This window comes from Garra rufa, chromosome 15 (assembly GCF_049309525.1).
Source record: "Garra rufa chromosome 15, GarRuf1.0, whole genome shotgun sequence".
In the NCBI taxonomy this organism is placed as follows: Eukaryota; Metazoa; Chordata; class Actinopteri; order Cypriniformes; family Cyprinidae; genus Garra; species Garra rufa.
The window spans coordinates 32,857,489-32,878,111 of NC_133375.1; the positions used below are offsets into that span (position 1 = coordinate 32,857,489).

Below are 20,623 nucleotides of genomic sequence, written 5' to 3' on the forward strand. Positions count from 1 at the left end.
TCTTGCTGAGTTCTCACCTTTACATCAGAAGATTGTACATTTGGAAAAGCAACATTCATTTGATGTCACAATTTTATATTAATCTATCTGTGGATACCATGGTGGTAGAGCCAGCTTTTTTTTTAAATACATCTTTGGATCTATCATTCAAAGAAAGTTGGGTCACCCACTGTAACATTTATTTTTGGCGTTTAAGCACATTTCCTTTATGACTTAATACACAACATTTAAAACAAAACAAAAACTCAATGAAAAGTGAGATCTAGTGCAACAAATAATTTTACAACATATAGATAGAGATGGTTTTGTGTGTGGTAATCTGTCATGAAAATGGCAAAATACAATTCATTTTAATGGTCCTTAATAAGTTTAATTTTATCTATTGTTTACAATGTCTGATTTTTTTTTCTGTTGATTTTGGGTGGAAATATCTTCACTGGTTTTATGATATTCACCAGGAAGTTATTTTATTTTTCACAGATTTTTAGACTGAGTTTGTAGAGTTGCAAAATAGCTTTCATTCGAGGCTTGTGTTAACTGATTTTATTTTATTTTCAGGCTGAGGGTTTGTAGACCTCTGAAGTTGCAAAATGGCTTTAATTTGGGGCTTGTGTTAAGTTTTTTTTATTTATTTTATTTTTTCCACACATTTTCAGGGTGAGAGTTTGTAGACCTCTGAAGTTGCAAAATGACTTTCATTTGGCAATTGTTATCTCATGTCAGATTTTATTTGTATTATTATTATTATTGTATTGCATTTTTTTTATTTTATTTTCCACACATTTTGAGGCTCAGAGTTTGTAGACCTCTGAAGTTGCAAAATGGCTTTCATTTGCTTGTTAACTATCATTTTTTGTTTTTATTTTGTGTTTTTATTTTGTTTTGTTTTGTATTTTTTATTTATTTTGTTTTGTTTTGTTTTTTCAGGTTAAGAGTTCTGAAGTTGCAAAATGGCTTTTATTCGGTGCTTGTGTTAACTCATTTTATTTTTTAATTTTTTTTCCACATTTTCAGGCTGAGAGTTTGTGGACCTCTGAAGTTGCAAAATGGCTTTCATTTGCTTGTTAACTATCATTTTGTTTTGTTTTTTATTTTGTGTTTTCATTTTGTTTTGTTTTGTATTTTTTTTTTATTTTGTTTTGTATTTTGTTTTATTTGTTTTGACACAGATTTTCAGGTTAAGAGTTCTGAAGTTGCAAAATGGCTTTCATTCAGTGCTTGTGTTGACTCTATTTTCAACAGATTTTTTTTTTTTACTTTTATTTTCCATAGATTTTCAGGCTGAGAGTTTGTGAACCTCTGACATTGTGAAATGGCTTTCATTCAGCGCTTATGTAAACCTTTTTAATTTTATTTAATTTTATTTGATTTTTCTTCCACAGATTTTCAGGCTGAGAGTTTATAGACCTCTGAAGTTGCAAAATGGCTTCATTTAGAGCTTATGGTAACTCTTTTAATTTTTATTTTATTCCACATATTTTCAGGCTGAGGGTTTATAGAGCTCAGAAGTTGCAGCATGGCTTTCATTTGGGGGTTGTCTTAACTCTCTTACAGGCTTTTTTTTAAGGGTTACTTGTCTTCACAGGGCCAAATGGGTGCTTCCTCTTTCATAGCTTATAAATAGACTCAAACAAGGACTGATTTGGCTCTTACAGACCACTTTTGTTTGCTCCAAAATCTGAGGTAAGTTTAACATGACTTGAGTAATTTCTGTATGAGACACTTCATTGATCTCAATGTACTTTTTCTTAAAATTCTTTGCTTTGATGCTTTCTATTTTGAGTTCAAATCTAAACATTTAATGATCTTTATTCCTTTTTGAGTTTTGGCCCAGCAGGGGGTGTGATTTGCCTGTTGGAGGATGCACACTTTTGCTGTGGGTGTGGGTGGCCTTGAACGAAAGAGCGAGAGCTTGTGAAAAAAGGAATAACGAAGAGTAAAATTGCTGCAGTCATGGACTTGCGCTCAGAACTGCTCAAGTCCATTTGGTACGCTTTCACCGCTCTAGATGTGGAGAAGAGTGGAAAGGTATCCAAGTCTCAACTCAAGGTGAGCTGCAAAATCATAAAACTTTTGGATTTTGGAGGTTGAAATTTGGGGTCTGGTATGGCTCTCAGATCTTAAGGTTTTAAATTGCAAATTAAAAACATATTCCTCAATCTAAAGGACAGAAAGAGGAATCAGTGATCAACTCATTACATGCGTTATTTTTGTCTCATTTTTATGTTATTCTTAAAGCAAGTGCATGGCATCTTTTAACTGTTTGCAATTTGTTTCCTGTGTGAGCAAATTATGCCACATGGTCTATGGTGAACTTACTGAGTATCGGGTCATAGGTGTTCTTTTACAATTGTCCAATTATAAGACTGAAGAGAACTGTTCAATCATAGTCAGATTATTTTTATAGAAATTCTTTTCTTACCTACTTTTTTTTCTTTCTTTCTTTTTTTTCCTTCATTTATGAAGGTTATGTCTGGTCTTATACTGTGAGTTGCAGTATCATGTTTGCTTCTTTTTTTATTTTTATTATTCATTTATTTATTTTTGTGTAGGTTTTGCAAAATTCTTTATTCTTAAAGCACATTATGCTAAAATAGACCGTGTTCTGTTTGTTCAGAGTCATTTGTATGGCTGTACAGGTGGTTACTTATGTTCAGACCCATGATTATGTTTTGTCCAGTCCATATCTCAAGCTGACCAGCTGTAACAAGGCATCTCTGACTGGTCTGAAGCTGTAAATGGGCTCAAACTGTTCACCTTTGAATCTTCGGCTTTAAGAACGGTGGTCACCGGATGTGTCGTGAGATCACACTTTCTGTACTTTGTAACATCATGGTTTGATGTACTCATTTCTAGTCCACACCGTCAGCTCTGCAGTTTTCAAAGAAACGTTTAGAGAAGTTCCAGAACAAAGTTAGAGAAGTAATGCAATGTAACCCTGCTGTTGTGAGTCTATCAGCAGATTATTTGTTTCAAAATCTTGCCTGCTCTAGTTAATCTTACTAAATATTTAAGTAAATAAATGTGACTTTTGATCCCATTATTGTGGGTTAAATCAAACCTCTGTGTGAGTTGAAAATCTAAAAGTACTGTGTATAAATAGAGCAGAACTCTACATGTGATCTGCCTCCTTTCAATGATGTATAAAATATTTATGCTTTTAAAAATCTCATTTCAGGTCTATTCTGAACTTCAAGTGGAAAACTTAAAGAAATAGTTGACACAAAATAAACAATTGAGGAAAATGTACTCGTCCTTAGGCCATCCAAGATGTTAATGAGTTTGTTTCTTCATCAGAACAGATTTGGAGAAATTTTGCATGACGTAACTTGGTCACCAATGGATCCTCTGCAGTGTATGGGTGCCGTCAGAATGAGAGTCCAAACATATGATAAATCACAATAAACCATGACTCCGTTCACACAAAAATAAAAATGGCTGAAAATGTACTCGCTCTTAGGCCATCCAAGATGTAGATGAGTTTGTTTCTTCATCAGATTTGGAGAAATTTAGCATTACTTAACTTGATCACTGATGGATCATTTGCAGTGAATGGGTGCTATCAGAATAAGAGACCAAACAGCTGATAAAACATCACAATAAACCATGACTCCGTTCACACAAAAATAAAAAGTTGCTGAAAATGTACTCACCCTTAGGCCATTTAATATGTAGAAGAGTCCAAACAGCTGATAAAATAAAGAGTTTCAAGCACAGTTTACAAGCAAAAACAGACCAAAACAATTCTATTTAGTGGATTTTCATGTCTAAGGACAACAGGGGATGGACTTTATCTCTGGAGGAAGCATTATGATGTATTATGGACCATTTTAGCCAGATTAAAGTGAACATGTCTTGATGAATTTGTTTCTCAAACAAGCAGCTTTTCACTTCACAAGCCACTAACTGATGGACTGAAGTTGTGTGGATTTTTTGTAATGTTTTTATCAGCTGTTTGGACTCTCATTCTGAGGTGTTATTACTCTGCAGGTTTTGTCTCATAATCTCTACACGGTTCTGAGTATCCCACACGACCCAGCGGCTCTCGAGGAACACTTCCGAGATGATGACGACGGTCCAGTGTCCAGTCAGGGATACATGCCCTACCTCAACAAATACATCCTGGACAAGGTACACAACCTCATTACATTCTCTTAAATCTTAGTATGTATTTTGTTTTGAGACACAGGCATTATATACCGTGCCTTGCAAAAATATTCATACCATTTTTTTCACATTTTGTTATGCTACAGCCTGTTATGTTAAACTGCTTTAAATAACTCTGTTTTTCCACATCAGTCTACACTCCATACACCATAATGACAAAGCAAAAAACAGGTTTGTAACATTGCAAATTCATTAGAAATAAAACACTTAAATGATTCCATTGCATAAGTATTCATACCCTTTTCTGGGACACTTTATGAACAAAATAATATTTTGGTGTATGGAGTGTAGATTGATGTGGGGGAAAAAGTTATTTTAAGCAGTTTAACATAAGGCTGCAGCATAACAAAACATGATAAAATAAAGGGGTATGAATAGTTTTGCAAGGCACTGTATCATCCTGTGTAAGACAATGTGTTTCTTGTGCATGATTAACGTTCTTGCATTTCTTGATCAGAAGTGTTTTTCTCCTCTCTAAGGTGGTGGAAGGCACATTTGTTAAAGAAAATGTGGATGAGCTCTGCTGGACTCTTACTGCCAAAAAGAACTATCGACCAGAGGGAAAGTGTGTTTTACCTGGAAAAGATGCCTTCCGGCTCTGGTGCTTGTTCATATTTCTCTCTGAGGATAGATATCCTCTGGTCATGATCCCTGATGAGGTGAGATCATGCATTATTTGTCATTTAGATGTGTTTTTAGAAGCCTCCAGTACACAATTGTGCTATGAGTACTAGAAGTTTATTTACCTGGAAGGTGTTAAATGGTGGCTCCAAATGTTTGACACTTAAGCCACGCTTAAAATCGTTATTGATTCTTGTTAATGGTAAACATGATCAACATGTGGTTATTCTGAAGAGAAGTGATATCAAACATCTACTAAAATGAGACCAGTTAGTAAGTTAGTTTCAAATTTTGTTTAATGCTGGGATATTCACACATTTAGAAGTGTGATTCACACATTTGCCTAAAATATTTTTAGGGCCTTTAGGTTACTTCTTAAAACTAGAAGATGTTTTGTACCCTTATCTGTCTCCTGACTCTTTCAATGCTGGGAATTTGAACGTAAATCCCATCAGACAACGTAAAGCTGCTGCTAACCACAAGACCACCGTTGGCTATACGCTGTTAGCTTTTTTTTCTCTTCAACTGAAACTGTTTATCATTAAAAGCCCTGCAGGTTTTTCGGTTTCTGACATAATCATAGAACCAAATCTGCTAGTAGCCTACAGTTGGAGTCAAAAGTTTACATACACCTTGCAGAATCTGCAAAATGTTGATTATTTAACCAAGATAAGAGGGAACATACACAATGCATGTTATTTTTTTATTTATTTAGTACTGACCTGAATAAAGATATTTCACATAAAAGACGTTATAAAAAGTCCACTATAGAAAATAATAGTAGAATTTATCAAAATTAACCCGTTCAAAAGTTTACATACACTTGATTCTTAATACTGTGTTGTTACCTGAATGATTCATATCTGTGTTTTTTTTTTGTTTAGTTATAGTTGTTTATGAGTCCCTTGTTTGTCCTGAACAGTTAAACTGCCCGCTGTTCTTCAGAAAAACCCTTCTTTGGTTTTTCAGCATTTTTGTGTATTTGAACCCTTTCCAAAATGACTGCATGATTTTGAAATCCATCTTTTCACACTGAGGACAACTGAGGGACTCATATGCAACTATTACAGAAGGTTTAAATGCTCACTGATGCTTCAGAAGTAAAAAAAAAAAAAAATGCATTAAGAGCCTGAATTTGAAGATCAGGGTAAATTTAACTTACTTTGTTTTCTGGAAAACATGTAAGTACCTTGTGTAGCTTCTGAAGGGCAGTACTAGATTTAAAAAATATGATGTTTGGGCAAAATAAGGAAAATGTTCTGTTCAAAAGTTCACCCCAGCTCTTAATGCATCGTTTTTCCTTCTGGAGCATTAGTAAACACTTTAACCTTCTGTAATAGCTGTATATGAGTCCCTCAGTCATTGTTGGAAAGAGTTCAAATACACAAAAATGAATTAGTGAGACCTGAAGGATTTTTCTACAGCTTGCAGTTTATCTGTTCAGGACAAACAAGGGACTCATAAACAACTAACACTAAATAAAAAAAAAAAAACAGGTGTGGATCATTCAGGTAACAACACAGTAATAAGAATCAAGTGTATGTAAACTTTTAAACATTTAATTCATATATTATTTTCTCTCGTGGACTATATGTAAACATATTTTATGTGAAATGTCTTATTCAGGTCAGTACTAAATTAAAAATATCAAGCATTTTGCATGGTCCCTCTTATTTTGGTAAAATAATTAACATTTTGCAGATTCTGCAAGGTGTATGTAAACTTTTGACTTAAGCTTTATGTCATGTTCGTCAGTACCCTGTCTGCTTTTCATTGTGAACAGCACAGCTGCATACATGCATATATGCTTCACACTAGCAGGTGTTTGTTTTCTTTAAATAGATTTTGCCAGGAAACAAGGGTGATGTAGCTGTCACTGGGAAAATGTTAGAGCTGATTTGATTGGTAAAACAGTATAGTCAAGCCTTTACAAATATATAAAGTTTTAGATATCTTTTTTGGCAACTGCATTTACATGGTTCAAATAATGTCATTTTTGTACTCTTTTATTTGTCTTTGCTGAATGTGTCTGTTTTCCCAACGCCCTTGTGCCGTTTCTTGTCTTGCAGCTTGGTTGATTTCCTGCGCCCTGTTTTGCAACAGTTGGTGAATTGTAACTTGTGATAGTTTCAGAAAAGAGAAGAAAGAAAGAAAGTGATGTACAAACATAATTCTTGGTGCTATCATAGTTATAAATCAATTATAGTAGTTGCAGTATTAAAACAAGCAAGCACTGTTTGAACGCAGTATTTTGAAGCTGGTTGGTAAATGCACAGCAGTAGCATCAGATGGCTGCTCTTATCTGCACACAATCTCACATGAAAACATTATTGTTTTTTTTTTTTTTCACAGGTTGAATATTTGCTGAAGAAGATATGCATGGCCATGAGCGTCGAGCTGAATTTTGTGGAACTGGAGGACTTCATTTCCCAAGATTCGATTCAGCAGAATGGCTTTACTGTATGGGCCTTTCTGGAGATGATGAATTCTGGGAAACTAACGAGGGGCATTGCCAAAGAAACTATTAGTATGGCAATAGAGGAGGTGTACCGGGAAATAGTGGGTGATGTGCTGAAAGAGGTAATAGCTTTATCTGTTAATATTAGTATTTATTTAATAATCATGTCTGTTATACTATAGTATCATTTTCTGGTAACTGGGCCATTTGTCCTTTTACAATTTTAGGATTTCTTTATGGTTGATTCCTAAACTATTACTCCAAGTCTAAATGTGGTTGCAGCTATGTAAAATACCAAGTGTTATTTATCATTACCAATCTATTATTACAAGTATTATATATACTACTGTTTTATGTTATTGAAGGAAGCCTTTTTTCTGTCACCAAATATACATTTAAAACTAATATTGTAAAATTTTGTCTCAGAATCGCAAGTTTATATCTCACAATTGTCACTTTTTAACTCGAATTGCATGATCCAAACCCGCAGTTTTGGCTTTTTCTCTGAATTGTTGAGATTTAAACTCACAATTACAAATTAAAGTAAGAATTGCATTATATAAATTTGAAATTGCGAGAGAAAAAGTCACAAATGTGAAATACAAATGCAATTCTGAGAAAAAAGTCAACTGTGTTTATATCTTGCAATTCTGACTTTATAACTTGCAATTGCGAGTTTATATCTCGAAGTTCTGACTTTTTCCTCACAATTATGAGTTCATATCTTGCAATTTTGACTATAACTTGCAAAAAGTCAGAACTGCCTGTTTATATCTCGCAATTCTGACTTTATTACTCATAATTGCGAGTTTGTATCTTAGCATTCACATTAAAAAGTCAAAAACAGTTAAATACATCACAATTCTGACTATAACTCGCAATTGTGAGTTTATATCACACAATTCTGAAGAAAAAAGTCAGAATTGCCTGTTTATATCTTGCATTTCTGACTTTATAGTTACTCATAATTGTGAGTTGATATCTTACAGTTCTAAGAAAAGTCAAAATTGCGAGATGTAAACCTGCAATTGCGAGGAAAAAAGTCAAAATGGTGAGTTTATATCTCACAATTCTGACTATAACTCACAAATGAGAGTTTATATCACACAATTCTGAAGAAAAAAGTCAGAACTGCCTGTTTATATCTCACAGTTCTGACTTTATTACTCATAATTGCGAGTTAATGTCTTACAATTCACATAAAAAAGTCAGAATTGCGAGATGTACATTTGCAATAGCAAGGAAAAAAGTCAGAATTGCGAGTTTATGCATTACAATTTTGACTATAACTCACAACTGTGAGTTTATATCACACAATTCTAAAGAAAAAAGTCAGAATTGCCTGTTTATATCGCAGTTCTGAGTTTATTACTCGTAATTGCATGTTTATATCTTACAATTCACATAAAGTCAGAATTGCGAGTTTATATCTCACAATTCTGAAGAAAGAAGTCAGAACTGCCTGTTTGTCTCACAATTCTGACTTTATTACTCATAATTGTGAGTTTATATCTTACAATTCAAATAAAAAAGTCAGAATTGTGGGATGTGTACAGTTCTGACTATAACTCGCAATTGTGAGTTAATATCACACAATTCTGAAGAAAAAAGTCAGAATTGCCTGTTTATATCTTAATTCTATTACTTGTAATTGCAAGTTTGTATCTCACAATTATAAAAAAAGTCAGAATTGCAAGATGAAAGCTTGTAATTGTGAGGAAAAAAAAGTCAGAATTGTGAGATTAAAAAGTTGCAGTTACCTTTTTTATTTTTCATACAGTTGCAGAAAAAGGCTTCTACAGTCACATGACCCTTCTAATATACTGATTTGCTGCTCAAGAAATATTTCTTTTTATTAATAATGTTGAAAATGTCTAAATAACAGCAGCATTTATTTGAATTTTTTTTTTTTTTTTTTTACAATGTTATGATTATAATTACGATGAACAGTAATTTTTGACAAATTCATTGAAAAACTACATTTAAAATAAAAATAATAATATATATAAAATGGTTGCATTTTAAAAGTGCTTTGGCATTACTCACTAAACAAAGGTTAATCTATTAAATAATGTGATTTAAGTTCATTATCCCTTTTAAATATCTGTAGTACATCACTGAAACACCCTAAACACATATGGCACCATTTCCTGAGAAAGACCCTGTTGAACATGATAATGTTCTAATGTGACATGCAATTGTGTCTGTATGTATAATGTATTCATAAAAAATCCTTGCTTCTTGACACCAGGGATATTTGTGGAAGAAAGGTCAGTTGAGGAGAAACTGGACTGAGCGCTGGTTCACCCTGAGACCCAGCACTTTAATTTACTTCACTAGCGAGGACCGCAAAGACCGCAAAGGCAACATTCAACTAGATGGAAACTGCTGTGTTGAGGTAGGACACAAGTGCCTGTGGTTTGAATGTGTTGTTATTAGAAGTAAAGCTGGTGTACTCTATAATGGCGACCTCATGAATGCGTATGAGTCACAGGAACTTGTCAGCATTATTAGTTGGCTATTGACGTGGTCTAAGGATGTTTCCCCTTGCTGTCCATTAGCACACAATACAAAGAGAACATCTACTTCAATGATGAACAGAGCCATGTGTGAAATGTTTCTCTGCTTTGTATATAAGGTTCTTCCGGACAGAGATGGGAAGAGGTGTATGTTCTGTCTAAAGACACTCACCAAGACATATGAACTCAGCGCGTCTGACACCAAACAGAGGCAGGAGTGGACTACAGGTCTGTAAGCAATATGATTTGGCTTTTTGATTATTCCTCAGGTATTCTGTTTGGTAATGGGGCTGTGTAAATTGTAAGGAGAGTTTGAAGATGTTTATTTCCCTGTCTAGTTTCCCTTTCTTCAAGAGACACCTTGTTCAACAGGCTACTTTTCTTTACATTTTACAATTAGCCATTGTTGCTGTGTAACCTTTAAACACATTTAAAAAAAAAAATGTCACTGTGCTTTGGAAACACCTCTGTTAATGGAAACCTGTGACATTTCGAAGGTTGAGTTTTTACTCACTGGGTGTTTCATGTGACTTTCTAAAATGAAACTGATTTCTTGAACCAGGCAACTTTCACCTGGTGGCTAAAACAGGTGATAAAAAATCCCATAAACTTAAGCCTAGGTTATCATAGCTTGAAGTTGGGCTTTTTTCCCCCGAAAATGCTACATTTTGCATTTATAGTGTTTCTTTCTTCCACCAGCTATCCAAACAGCCATCCGGCTGCATGTGGAGGGTAAAAAATCTCTTCATAAGGACCTAAAGCTGAAACGGCGTGAGCAGCGGGAACAAAGAGAGAAGAGGCGGGAAGCGAAGGAGCAGGAGCTTCAGCGCTTACGGGCTCTGCAGGAGGAGCGGGAGCGGAAGATGGCAGAGCTGGAGCTGCTGAAAGAGGCACAAAGACAGGCGCAGGCGCTGCTGGAGCAGGACGAACTCCGCAGACGACAGCAACACGAACAACTCCAGAAGGCCCTGGAGATCCAGCTCAAGGAGGCTGAAGAGGTAATCTGTCTGTCCGTCCTTCCGTCCGTCCGTCTGTCTCTGTCCGTCTGTCTGTCTGTCTGTCCGTCTGTCTCTGTCCGTCTGTCTCTGTCCGTCTGTCTCTGTACGTCTGTCTCTGTACGTCTGTCTCTGTACGTCCGTCCGTCCGTCCGTCTCTGTATGTCTCTGTCTGTCCGTCCGTCCGTCTGTCTCTGTCCGTCTGTCTGTCTCTGTCCGTCTGTCGGTACGTCCGTCCGTCCGTCCGTCCGTCCGTCTGTCCGTCCGTCTCTGTATGTCTCTGTCCGTCTGTCTGTCTGTCTGTCTCTGTCCGTCTGTCTCTGTACGTCCGTCCGTCCGTCTCTGTATGTCTCTGTCCGTCCGTCCGTCCGTCCGTCCGTCTCTGTCCGTCTGTCTCTGTCCGTCCGTCCGTCCGTCCGTTCATCCATCTGTCTGTCTGTCTGTCTGTCTGTCTTTGTCCGTCCGTTCATCCATCTATCCATCTATCCATCTATCATTCGTCTATTCATTCGTCTGTTATTATTATTATTCATTCGTCATCTATTATTCGTTCGTTCATGCATCTGTCTACCTACCAATCTACCTATCAACCTATCGTTCGTAATTTTTTAAATTTCATCTATCTATATCTATCCATCCATTTGTCAATTGTTCATTCGTCTCTATCCATCTATCGTTTGTCTATCTATTGTTCATTAATTTGTCTATTGTTCATTTGTTTACTTGTCTATCTATCTATCTATCTATCTATCGTTCGTTCGTTCATCTATCTATTGTTCGTTCATCTATCGTTTGTTAATTTAATCTATCTATCTATCTATCTATCTATCTATCTATCTATCATTTGTCTATCTCTGTTGTTTATCTATCCATTTATCGATCTTATCTATTGTTTGTTCATTTGTCTATCAATCTTTGATAATTTCTCTGTGCATCTATGTCATTCGTTCATTCGTCTATAGTTCATTCATCTATCTATTGTTCATTCATTTGTCAATCTATCATTTAGCATTCGTTTGTTCATCTATCTTTCTATCTATTGTTTGTTCATTTGTCTGTCTGTCTATTCATCTTTCTGTTGTTAATTTATCTACCTATCATTCGTTCAATCAACTGTCTATTTGTACATTTGTCTACCTATCGTTTAATCTGGCATTTGTCAGTTCATTTGTCTATCATTCCTTCATCTATCTATATATCTAACTACCTATCCTTTGTTTTAAATAATAAAAATAAAAAGGTTTTATTTATTTATTTTTTATTTATTTATTTTTTATTTATTTATTTTATTTATTTATTTATTTTTATACAAATGTTTATTTGAATTTTAGTTCATCTTACTTCTGCTTCCTTACCTTTCAATACAAAGTGCAATTTAGAATTTAGTTTAAATTTAGTAACTAAACTGGAATTTTAAATTATTCTAAATTAATTTGTGATAGATGTATAAATATAAAAAAAAGTAATTGTGAGGTGTATCTGACCACTGTTTGGTTGTGTGCAGGCGCGGGCGAGCATGCAGGCTGAGATGGCACTGAAGGAAGCCGAAGCTGAGAGACAGAGAACACGAATCAAAGAACTGGAGGCCATGCAGCAGCGGCTAGAGGAGGCGTTACAACAGGAAATCAAAGCCAGGCAGGACGAAGAGGCCTTCCGCTATGCACAGGCTCGGTGAGCAGCAGCACACAAAAACTGTTGAGCAATGCAGCCATGCTCAGTTTCTCACACAAACACACTAATGTTATAACAGTGCTTTCAGTGACACATCTGCAGACTGTTTGGTACCCTCTATGCATATTCTATTAAATGTGCTGGGTTGTGTCTCGCAAAACAAGATGCTGAAACTCATCAGTAGCATTCAGGGAGGAAATAATGTTTTAAAAGCTTTGCCCTGTATAATTGCATGAGGTTTTGCAGGAATTAATGAAGAGGAAGTTACCAGAGGAAGTAATAGACAGAAGAGGCTCTTTTAACATAAATATGTTTGTCCAGAGAAATAAATGTATACATAATAATGAATAATGATATATACTGTAAATCCTGTTTTAGTTCAGTAAATACAATACAACTCTTCTTCTGTTACAAATCTATTCACTGTACATGCATACAAAATGCCACTGTAAACAAAAAACACAGTTTAAGTTTGAATTAATATTACATTTGTGGCACATCAGATGTTCTTCTGTCCAGTGAAGCACAAAATGCTGTCTGGTTCATGCACAATTTAAATGCACAGTGATATTTTAACCTGGTTGTGCTTGATCGCTCAGTTCCTTATTGTTACAGGCTACTGGCTGAGGAAGAGGAGAAGATGAAAGCCCTTATGTCTCTCCGTGAGGAGCAGGAGGAATATATCCAGCGTGCCCAGCGGGAGAAACAAGAGCTTAAACAGGAAATGGAAAGTAAGTCTCGATCTCTAGAAGAGGCACAGAGGCAGCTGGAGGAGGTCAGAGCCAATCGCCACCGAGTGGACCAGGATGTGGTGGTGAGTTTCTCTGTGTTTTGATCTAACCAAGGGCAGAGGTTTGAGCTCAGATTAGTATATTAGTTTGTATGGTTTTAGTTGTATGGCTTTTAGTTTTGTTGTAGTTTTTAATGCAAAAACTACATTACCATTAATGCAAGACCCACACTACCAAAAATCTGCATATTAGAATGATTTCAGAAGGATCATGTGACACTGAAAAACTGTACTAATGCTGGCAGTAGCTAAATCTGTGTTATTTTTGGTCTGACAGGCTGCTCAAAGGAAGCTTCGCCAGGCCAGCACCAATGTTAAACACTGGAATGTTCAGATGAACAGATTAATGCATCCTATTGGACCAGGAGGTACGCGTATTAACTCATTCACCATGTTTTAAAACAAAAATGAAATATTTTAACAAGACTATAACCTCATCGCCTTTTATACTTCATGGTTTGAATTTGGCTGATATTTAAAAGATCTATCTAAAATGTGATATAGTGCTTTACGAAAGTATTCATACACCATTTTTTGTTTATGTTGCTGCCTTAAGTTAAACTGTTTTAAATTATTTTTCCACATCAATCTACACTCCAAGCACCATAATGACAAAGCAAGAACAGAATTGCCACAACTTCATACATTTATAAAAAATAAAATAAAAACTCTATGTACTTTGCGTAAGTATTCATACTCTTAACTCAGTACTTAGCTGAAGCACCTTTACAGCCTATTTTTGGGTATGATGCAACGAGATTTGCACATCAACATTTGGCAATTATCTGCCATTCTTCTCCTCACCTCTTCAACTCTCAAGCTCTGTCAAGCTGGATGAGGGCAGTCACCCATTTTCAGATTTTTCCAGAAATGTTTGATTGGGTTCAAGCCCAGGCTCTGGCTGGGCCACTCAATGACATACACAGAGTTGTCTATAAGCCACTCTTGCTGTGTGCTTAGGGTTGTTGCCCTGTTGGAAGGTGAACCTTCTACCCAGTCTGAGTTCTGAATGCTCTGGACTCGGTTTTCATTCAAGCTATCTCTATATTTTGGTGCATTGAGCTTTTCTTCTACTCTGACGATTCCCTCCACTGCCACTAAAGAGTGAGGCTGCTACCACCACACTTTACTATTGAGATGCTACTGTGCAGGTGATGAGCAGTGCCTGATGCTTAGAAATTGAGGTTCATCAGACAAAAGAATCCTGTTTCTCACAGTCTGAGGGTCCTTTAGGTGCTTTTTTTGCAAATTCCATGTCCGTTTTTGTGTGTCTTCACTGAGGAGAGGATTGAGTCTTGCCACATTGCTGTAAAGCCTAGATCAGTGGAGTGTTGCAGTGATTCTGTAGGTTTTTCCTGTTGCATATCTCATATGACATGATCATGAAGCTCAACTAGAGTGACTATCAGGTTCTTGGTCACCAGTCTAACCAAAGCCCTTCTACATCAATTGCTCAGTTTGGCCAGGAGGCCAGCTCTAGGAAGACTCCGGGTTGTTTCAAACTTTTTCCATTAAGGGTAACATAGACTACATGCTTCTGTGAACCTTCAATGCTGTGAGAATTTTTTTTCTGAACACTTCCCCAGATGTGTGGCTTGATGCAATCCTGTCTCTGATCTGTACAGGCACTTACCTCAAGGCTTGATTTTTGCTCTGATATGCATTTTCAGCTGTTAGGCCTTTTATTGAAAGGTGTGTGACTTTCCAAATCGAAATTAATTTGCCAAAGGTTAACTGTCCCAGATAAGTGTATGAATACTTATGCAATTGAGTCTTTTAAGTAGTTTTGTATTTTTAATAAATTTGCAAAGATGTTAAAAACATATTTTGATCATATTTGATTGATTTAGGTTAAAAAAGTAATCTAAAGCAGTTTAACATGAAAAAATGAAGAGGTATAAATACTTTTGCAAGGCACTGTATATAGAACCAAGATCTTTGGTTTAACTTGGCATTTCAACAAATGTTGAGTAGGAGGTTAATGCAAAGACTAAGTGGCATGCATCTAGATCTGAACTACTGTTTTTCGCTGTGGTTTCAGAGAAAAAAAATGCAGATAACCTCATTCCCTTAAGACAGCTCCTTTAAGATACTTCACCCTTGCTTTAAGTTGCTTTCACAATCACAAATCTTCCTCTAACTTCCCTATTTTTTCTTGTTATGTGTTTGTGTCTAGAAAAACGGTCCTCAGGAGTCGGATCTTTTTCCAGCTTCCGCATCCCTTCGCAGAAGGATCCAGCACTGCGTACGAAGCAGAAATCAGATGAGCAGGATGAGGAAAGCAAAGAAAACATGGAAAGCAGAGGAGGGTGCGAATCTGACAAGCGTTTGTCTACAAACGGAGACATGGAAATACCTTAACCTCAGAAAGGAAAATAAAAAACCCTCTTCCTCAATGTTAAGACTTGATTTGAATGAAAGAAAGTTGTTTTTGCAAGGTGCCAAGACCTCATGCATTACAAATTTTGTTAATAGCTTGTTAAACAGCAATGTTTTTGTACACTTCATCACACTGTTTAAAAAGTATTGTACTGTAGTTGTTAAATATCTGATTGACTCCTAAGTTACTCGAAAGCTTATGTAGATTAAAATGTACACTGAATAAATATTAACCATTTTTCAAGATGTTTCATTGTGGTGAATTAAAAAATGATCTGATAGTCTAATATCTATTGCAGCAGAATGTGTTCATGAACATATTTTTAAATGTGAGACAAAGAGATTCGCAAATGTTCATGCGTGTAAACTGGATTTCTTGCGAGGGAGGAACATGTTGAAGAGCTGAAGCGTCTGTGGTTTTGAGAACTTCCTGCTTCTGCAGTCAGATAACAAACCCATGAAGACAACTGAATGGCACACACATGTACCTTACAGATCAATTTACCAAACCAATGCTAAAAATCATAGTGTACACATTTAAAAACATTTTGGTGCTAAATTACAACCAGTTAAAGTGTTACTCACCGATTGGAGTTCTTATGTACACAGGAAATTTAATGTAGAAACTTCTGGTACTCACAGAATATCGACCTACAAATTCAAAACAGAATTGAAGCTTATACAGAGTAATATTAAAATATACATGTACAGAGAGTTGTTATACTGTGCAGCTAAGTATATGTGTGTGAACATAAAAATGAGTGAACTAAATATCTCACACATTGTTTTGTAATGGTATAAATAATTACATACGCCACAGAAATTCTATTATACTCAGTGTGGAAATATTGCTAGGTAAATAATGCAAGAATAGTTCACCCCCCAAACAAACCATTGTTATTTTTCAAACTGATAAACCTACAGGTCCAGGTTTAGATCTGTAAACACAAGAAAACGAAACAGAGGCACCTGCTGTTTAGCAATGCTTCCTGCAACTGTCCGTTTCTGCGTTATAATACATCCGCGACACTCGGTGGCGGTAAGGTTCACAGAAAACCTATAGAACCTCAATTTAACCCGGAAAAAAATAACCTGGAACGGTAGCTGTCTCGAAACAGCTTCTGAGTGAGGAGAAATCGGGGAAAATGGCTTCACGCCTGAGCCGAGTTTGGCCCACCCTGTCCCGGGTTCGTTTGAGCTCGGCGCTCGGGAGCCGCTTTGTCTCGCAGACGCCGAAATCCAGCGCGTCTGGCGCGGCGGTGGCGTCTGATCTGCAGCCCCTGTCTCCCGCTGCTCAGGACAGTCATGGACACGCAGAGGTCAGCCCGTTTGAGAAGGTAAGAGGAACACAAACGCATGTGTATGATGCAGGTAGTGTAATCAACAGTGGATTAATTGGCAAACGGGATTGAATGCTGTTTGGCTGCTCAATAAAATCTTAGTCTGAACGATATAAAGTTTGACGTGACCTGACAGATACATGTTTACACTGTGCATATGATCCCAACTTTAGCTTTTCGTAGTGTTTTGTTTCTGCATAGTATTGCAAAGTTGTGTCTGCTAATTTTCTATTCTATTCTATTTTATGCTATTATGTTGCTGCAGTAATAGTTGTGGTAATTTGTTCAAGTTTATAAATGGCAGATGTTCATCTTTGTGTTTTCAGAATCCAGATTTCCATGGCTTCCATCATCATGACTCTTTTGTGGATGAGTGGAACATGAGATTAGCCTTTTTCTTTGGCATTTCTGTGGCCATTGTAATTGGAGGAACTTTCATCCACTATTTACCAGATCATGGGTAAGTGCATGAATGAAGAAATAATAAATTTTGCACAGAATGCAATGATTGACCAATCAGAACCTAACATCCTTAATACATGAGTAAACCATGAAATGTATAACTTAGTTCTGATTGTGAAGCTACTACTTTTCACTACTATGCCATTATGTTTTGCACATTACATTTAAAAAATGTTGTATGTAATGTATTATTCTATAATGTAAAAAGACGTTTGAGGCCAGGTAAGACCTGCATCGATCATCCAGTCTGTTTTGAAGAGGTGCACAATAATATTCTTAATGACTTTGTGTTGTAATTGTAATTTTTAACTATTCAGTAGTGCAATGTGAAGGGTGAATTTAAAAAAATAAAATCTGATATGATTCCATTGCATAAGTATTCATTCCCTTATCTGGGACCATTGAAATTAAGCTCAGGAACATTCATATCACTTGTAGATGTTACTACACTTCGAGTGAAGTTCATCTGAATGGACATGATCTGGAAAGGCACACGTCTTAATAAATGGTCTAACAGCTAAAAAACCAAGCCCAAAAAACAGAAACGGGTACAGATCTGGGGAAGAGTTCAGAAAAAAATTCTGCTGCATTGAAGGTTCACAGATGCATGTAGTCTCCGTTACCCTCAGTAACCTTACCCTTCCTGGCCAAACTGAGCAATTGATGGAGAAGGTCGTTGGCTAGAGTGGTGACCAAGAACCTGATAGTCACTCTAGTTGTGGGGAACGTTGATCCTGAAGAGCCGGTGTCCCTGAAGAGTTTAGCTCCAACCCTAATCAAAGACACCTGAACAAGCCAATCAAGGTCTTCAGGATACAGGTTTTTTTTTTTTTCAGGGTTTAGGGGACGTTCTAAAACGCTTAACGTGAAAAACGCTTAACGTGATATTCTTCACTTTATCTATGGAATAAGGACTCGTTCTTTCGATAGTAGTTAGTGTTTGTTCCAAGTAAGGTTTGACAGAAATTTGGTGTTTCCTGGTCGTTTTTTACGTACGTTAAGCCACGTTAAGCGTTTTTCACGTTAAGCGTTTTAGAACGTCCCGGGTTTAGCTCCAACTCAAACATGATGCCTGAAACCTCAATTTCAGGCATCATGTTTGAAGGAAAGCAGGCACTGCTCATCACCTGCAGGTACCATCCTAGAAGTAAAGTGTGGTGGTACCTCATGCTGTGGGGCTGTTTTTCAGCAGCAGGCATTGAAGGACTCTTCAGAGTAGAAGAAAAGCTCAGTGCGCCAAAATATAAAGATAGCCTAATGAAAACCTTGTCCAGAGCATTCTGAACCCCAGACTGGGCAGAAGGTTCACTATCCAACAGGACAATTATCCTAAGCGCACAGCAAGAGTGGCTTATAGACAACTGAATGTCTTTAAGTGTCCCAGCCACAGTCCCAATCAAACATTTCTGGAGAAATCTGAAAATGTGCGTCTGACTCCATCCAAGCTGACAGGGCTTAAGAGGCAAAGAGGTGAGGAGAAGAATGGCAGACAATTGCTAAATATGCATCATATGCAAAAAGACTTGAGGCTGTAAAGGTACTTCAAGCTAAGTACTGAGTTAAGAGTATGAATACTTATGCAATGTACTTATTTCAGGTTCTTTGTTTTTACTTCATTTGGCTAATTAATGGTTTGCTTTGCTGCACTGGTCTCTAAATGTGCATTTTCCATTGTTTTATTCAATCTGAAGGAATAATGGTTTGCCTTTCTTATTTTTTTTTTCATCATAATGTCCATTGTCTCTGTCTTGTTTTTTCTCCTCCAGTATGAGGCAGTGGGCTCGTCGGGAAGCTGAAAGGTTGATCAAAAAGAGGGAAGCCGAGGGTCTTCCCCTCATGACTGAAAATTATTACGATCCCAGCTCGATTGTTCTGCCCTCCTCTGAAGAGTAGACAACATTTTGTCAATAATTATGCTGTTAATTTGTGTTTCATTGTACATTTGTCTCCCCTCAACTATATTATAATAAAAACATATGTTATAATGGTTTGTGGTATTTTTTTTAACATACTTGAAAAAGCATGAACATGTAGAATTATATTTTTGTTTGCAAATGTTGAGTGTTTATGCAAGTTGTTTTATGTAACCTTAATTATTTTGAGGTTTGCATTATTAACAACATGTAAGGCTAAGTATTACAGACAGGGCTAAACTATTTATATGCTGTACAACAAGTGAAAGTAGATGTTTGTGGTGCAATATGATAAAATGTTGCAATATCATTTTGGGCATATAAACTAAAATATTTTAAAATATGGTATGTATTCGACTAATTTTAAGAAATTAACATTTTAAACGGGATTATGACAATGCAGAATGTAAACAAAATAGTTTTTTTTAAATGCCATCACACTTCATATCTGCATTTTATGTAAAACCTCAAAACAAGGAAACTGGATGTGGACTAGACCAGAAGATAAATGACCAAAATAAGTCATATGTTTTTTAATGTCTTAAAACAAACAGAACAATATTTAGAGCTTTTTGTTTTTATGGAGAAGCCACATATTAAATCAGTTATTCAATATTTTTGTATTAAAGAAACAGAAATATTGTACACCTTCAGTGGAACTTTATAGAGCATCTGCATTTAACGTCACATGTAAATGGGAAAATAACACCCACAACTCATACAAAAGTAAAACAAAAATAAATTTATTTAAAACATTTATAATTATTGTGTTGAAAACAGCTTTCAGGTTTCTTTAATAAATAGAAAGTTCAGTGGAACAGCATTTAAAAAATAGAATATATTTTGTAACATTATAAATGTCTTTATCATCACTTTTGATCAATTTAAAGCATCCTTGCTAAATAAAAGTAAAATTACTATAATTTCTTTCTAAAAAAAAATACTTCAAGCTTTTGAATCGTACAGTGTATATTACAAAAGCTTTTTATTTCAGATAAATGCTGACTTTTGCATCTTTCTATTTGTCAAACAATCCTGAAATAAATGTACTCAACTGTTTTCAATATTGATGATAATAATAATAAAACATGTTTCTTGAACAGCAAATCGGCATATTATAATGCTTTCTGAAGGATCATGTGACACTAAAGACTGGAGTAATTATGCTGAAAACTGTTTTGATCACAGGAATAAATTACATGCAAAAATATTAAAATAGAAAGCAGTTATTTAAAAAAAATGTTACTATTTTTGCTGTACTTTGGATCAAATAAATGGAGGCTTGGTGAGCAAAAGAGACTTATTTAA

General features: G+C 35.9%; 2 protein-coding genes across 2 annotated transcripts; both read left to right on the top strand.

Moving 5' to 3' along the window:
* The first annotated feature begins 1,936 nt into the window (after positions 1 to 1,936).
* def6a (DEF6 guanine nucleotide exchange factor a) lies at positions 1,937 to 15,728 on the top strand. The gene is made up of 11 exons (XM_073819187.1): positions 1,937 to 2,049; positions 3,991 to 4,131; positions 4,647 to 4,826; positions 7,141 to 7,368; positions 9,498 to 9,644; positions 9,885 to 9,993; positions 10,465 to 10,763; positions 12,265 to 12,431; positions 13,047 to 13,245; positions 13,499 to 13,589; positions 15,398 to 15,728. Exons 1-11 carry the CDS (start codon positions 1,954 to 1,956, stop codon positions 15,580 to 15,582), a joined length of 1,842 nt encoding a protein of 613 aa, XP_073675288.1. The 5' UTR covers positions 1,937 to 1,953; the 3' UTR covers positions 15,583 to 15,728.
* Positions 15,729 to 16,671: 943 nt separating this feature from the next.
* ndufb11 (NADH:ubiquinone oxidoreductase subunit B11) lies at positions 16,672 to 19,387 on the top strand. Its single transcript, XM_073819568.1, has 3 exons — positions 16,672 to 16,937; positions 17,267 to 17,400; positions 19,169 to 19,387. Exons 1-3 carry the CDS (start codon positions 16,746 to 16,748, stop codon positions 19,293 to 19,295), a joined length of 453 nt encoding a protein of 150 aa, XP_073675669.1. The 5' UTR covers positions 16,672 to 16,745; the 3' UTR covers positions 19,296 to 19,387.
* The last annotated feature ends 1,236 nt before the right edge of the window (positions 19,388 to 20,623 follow it).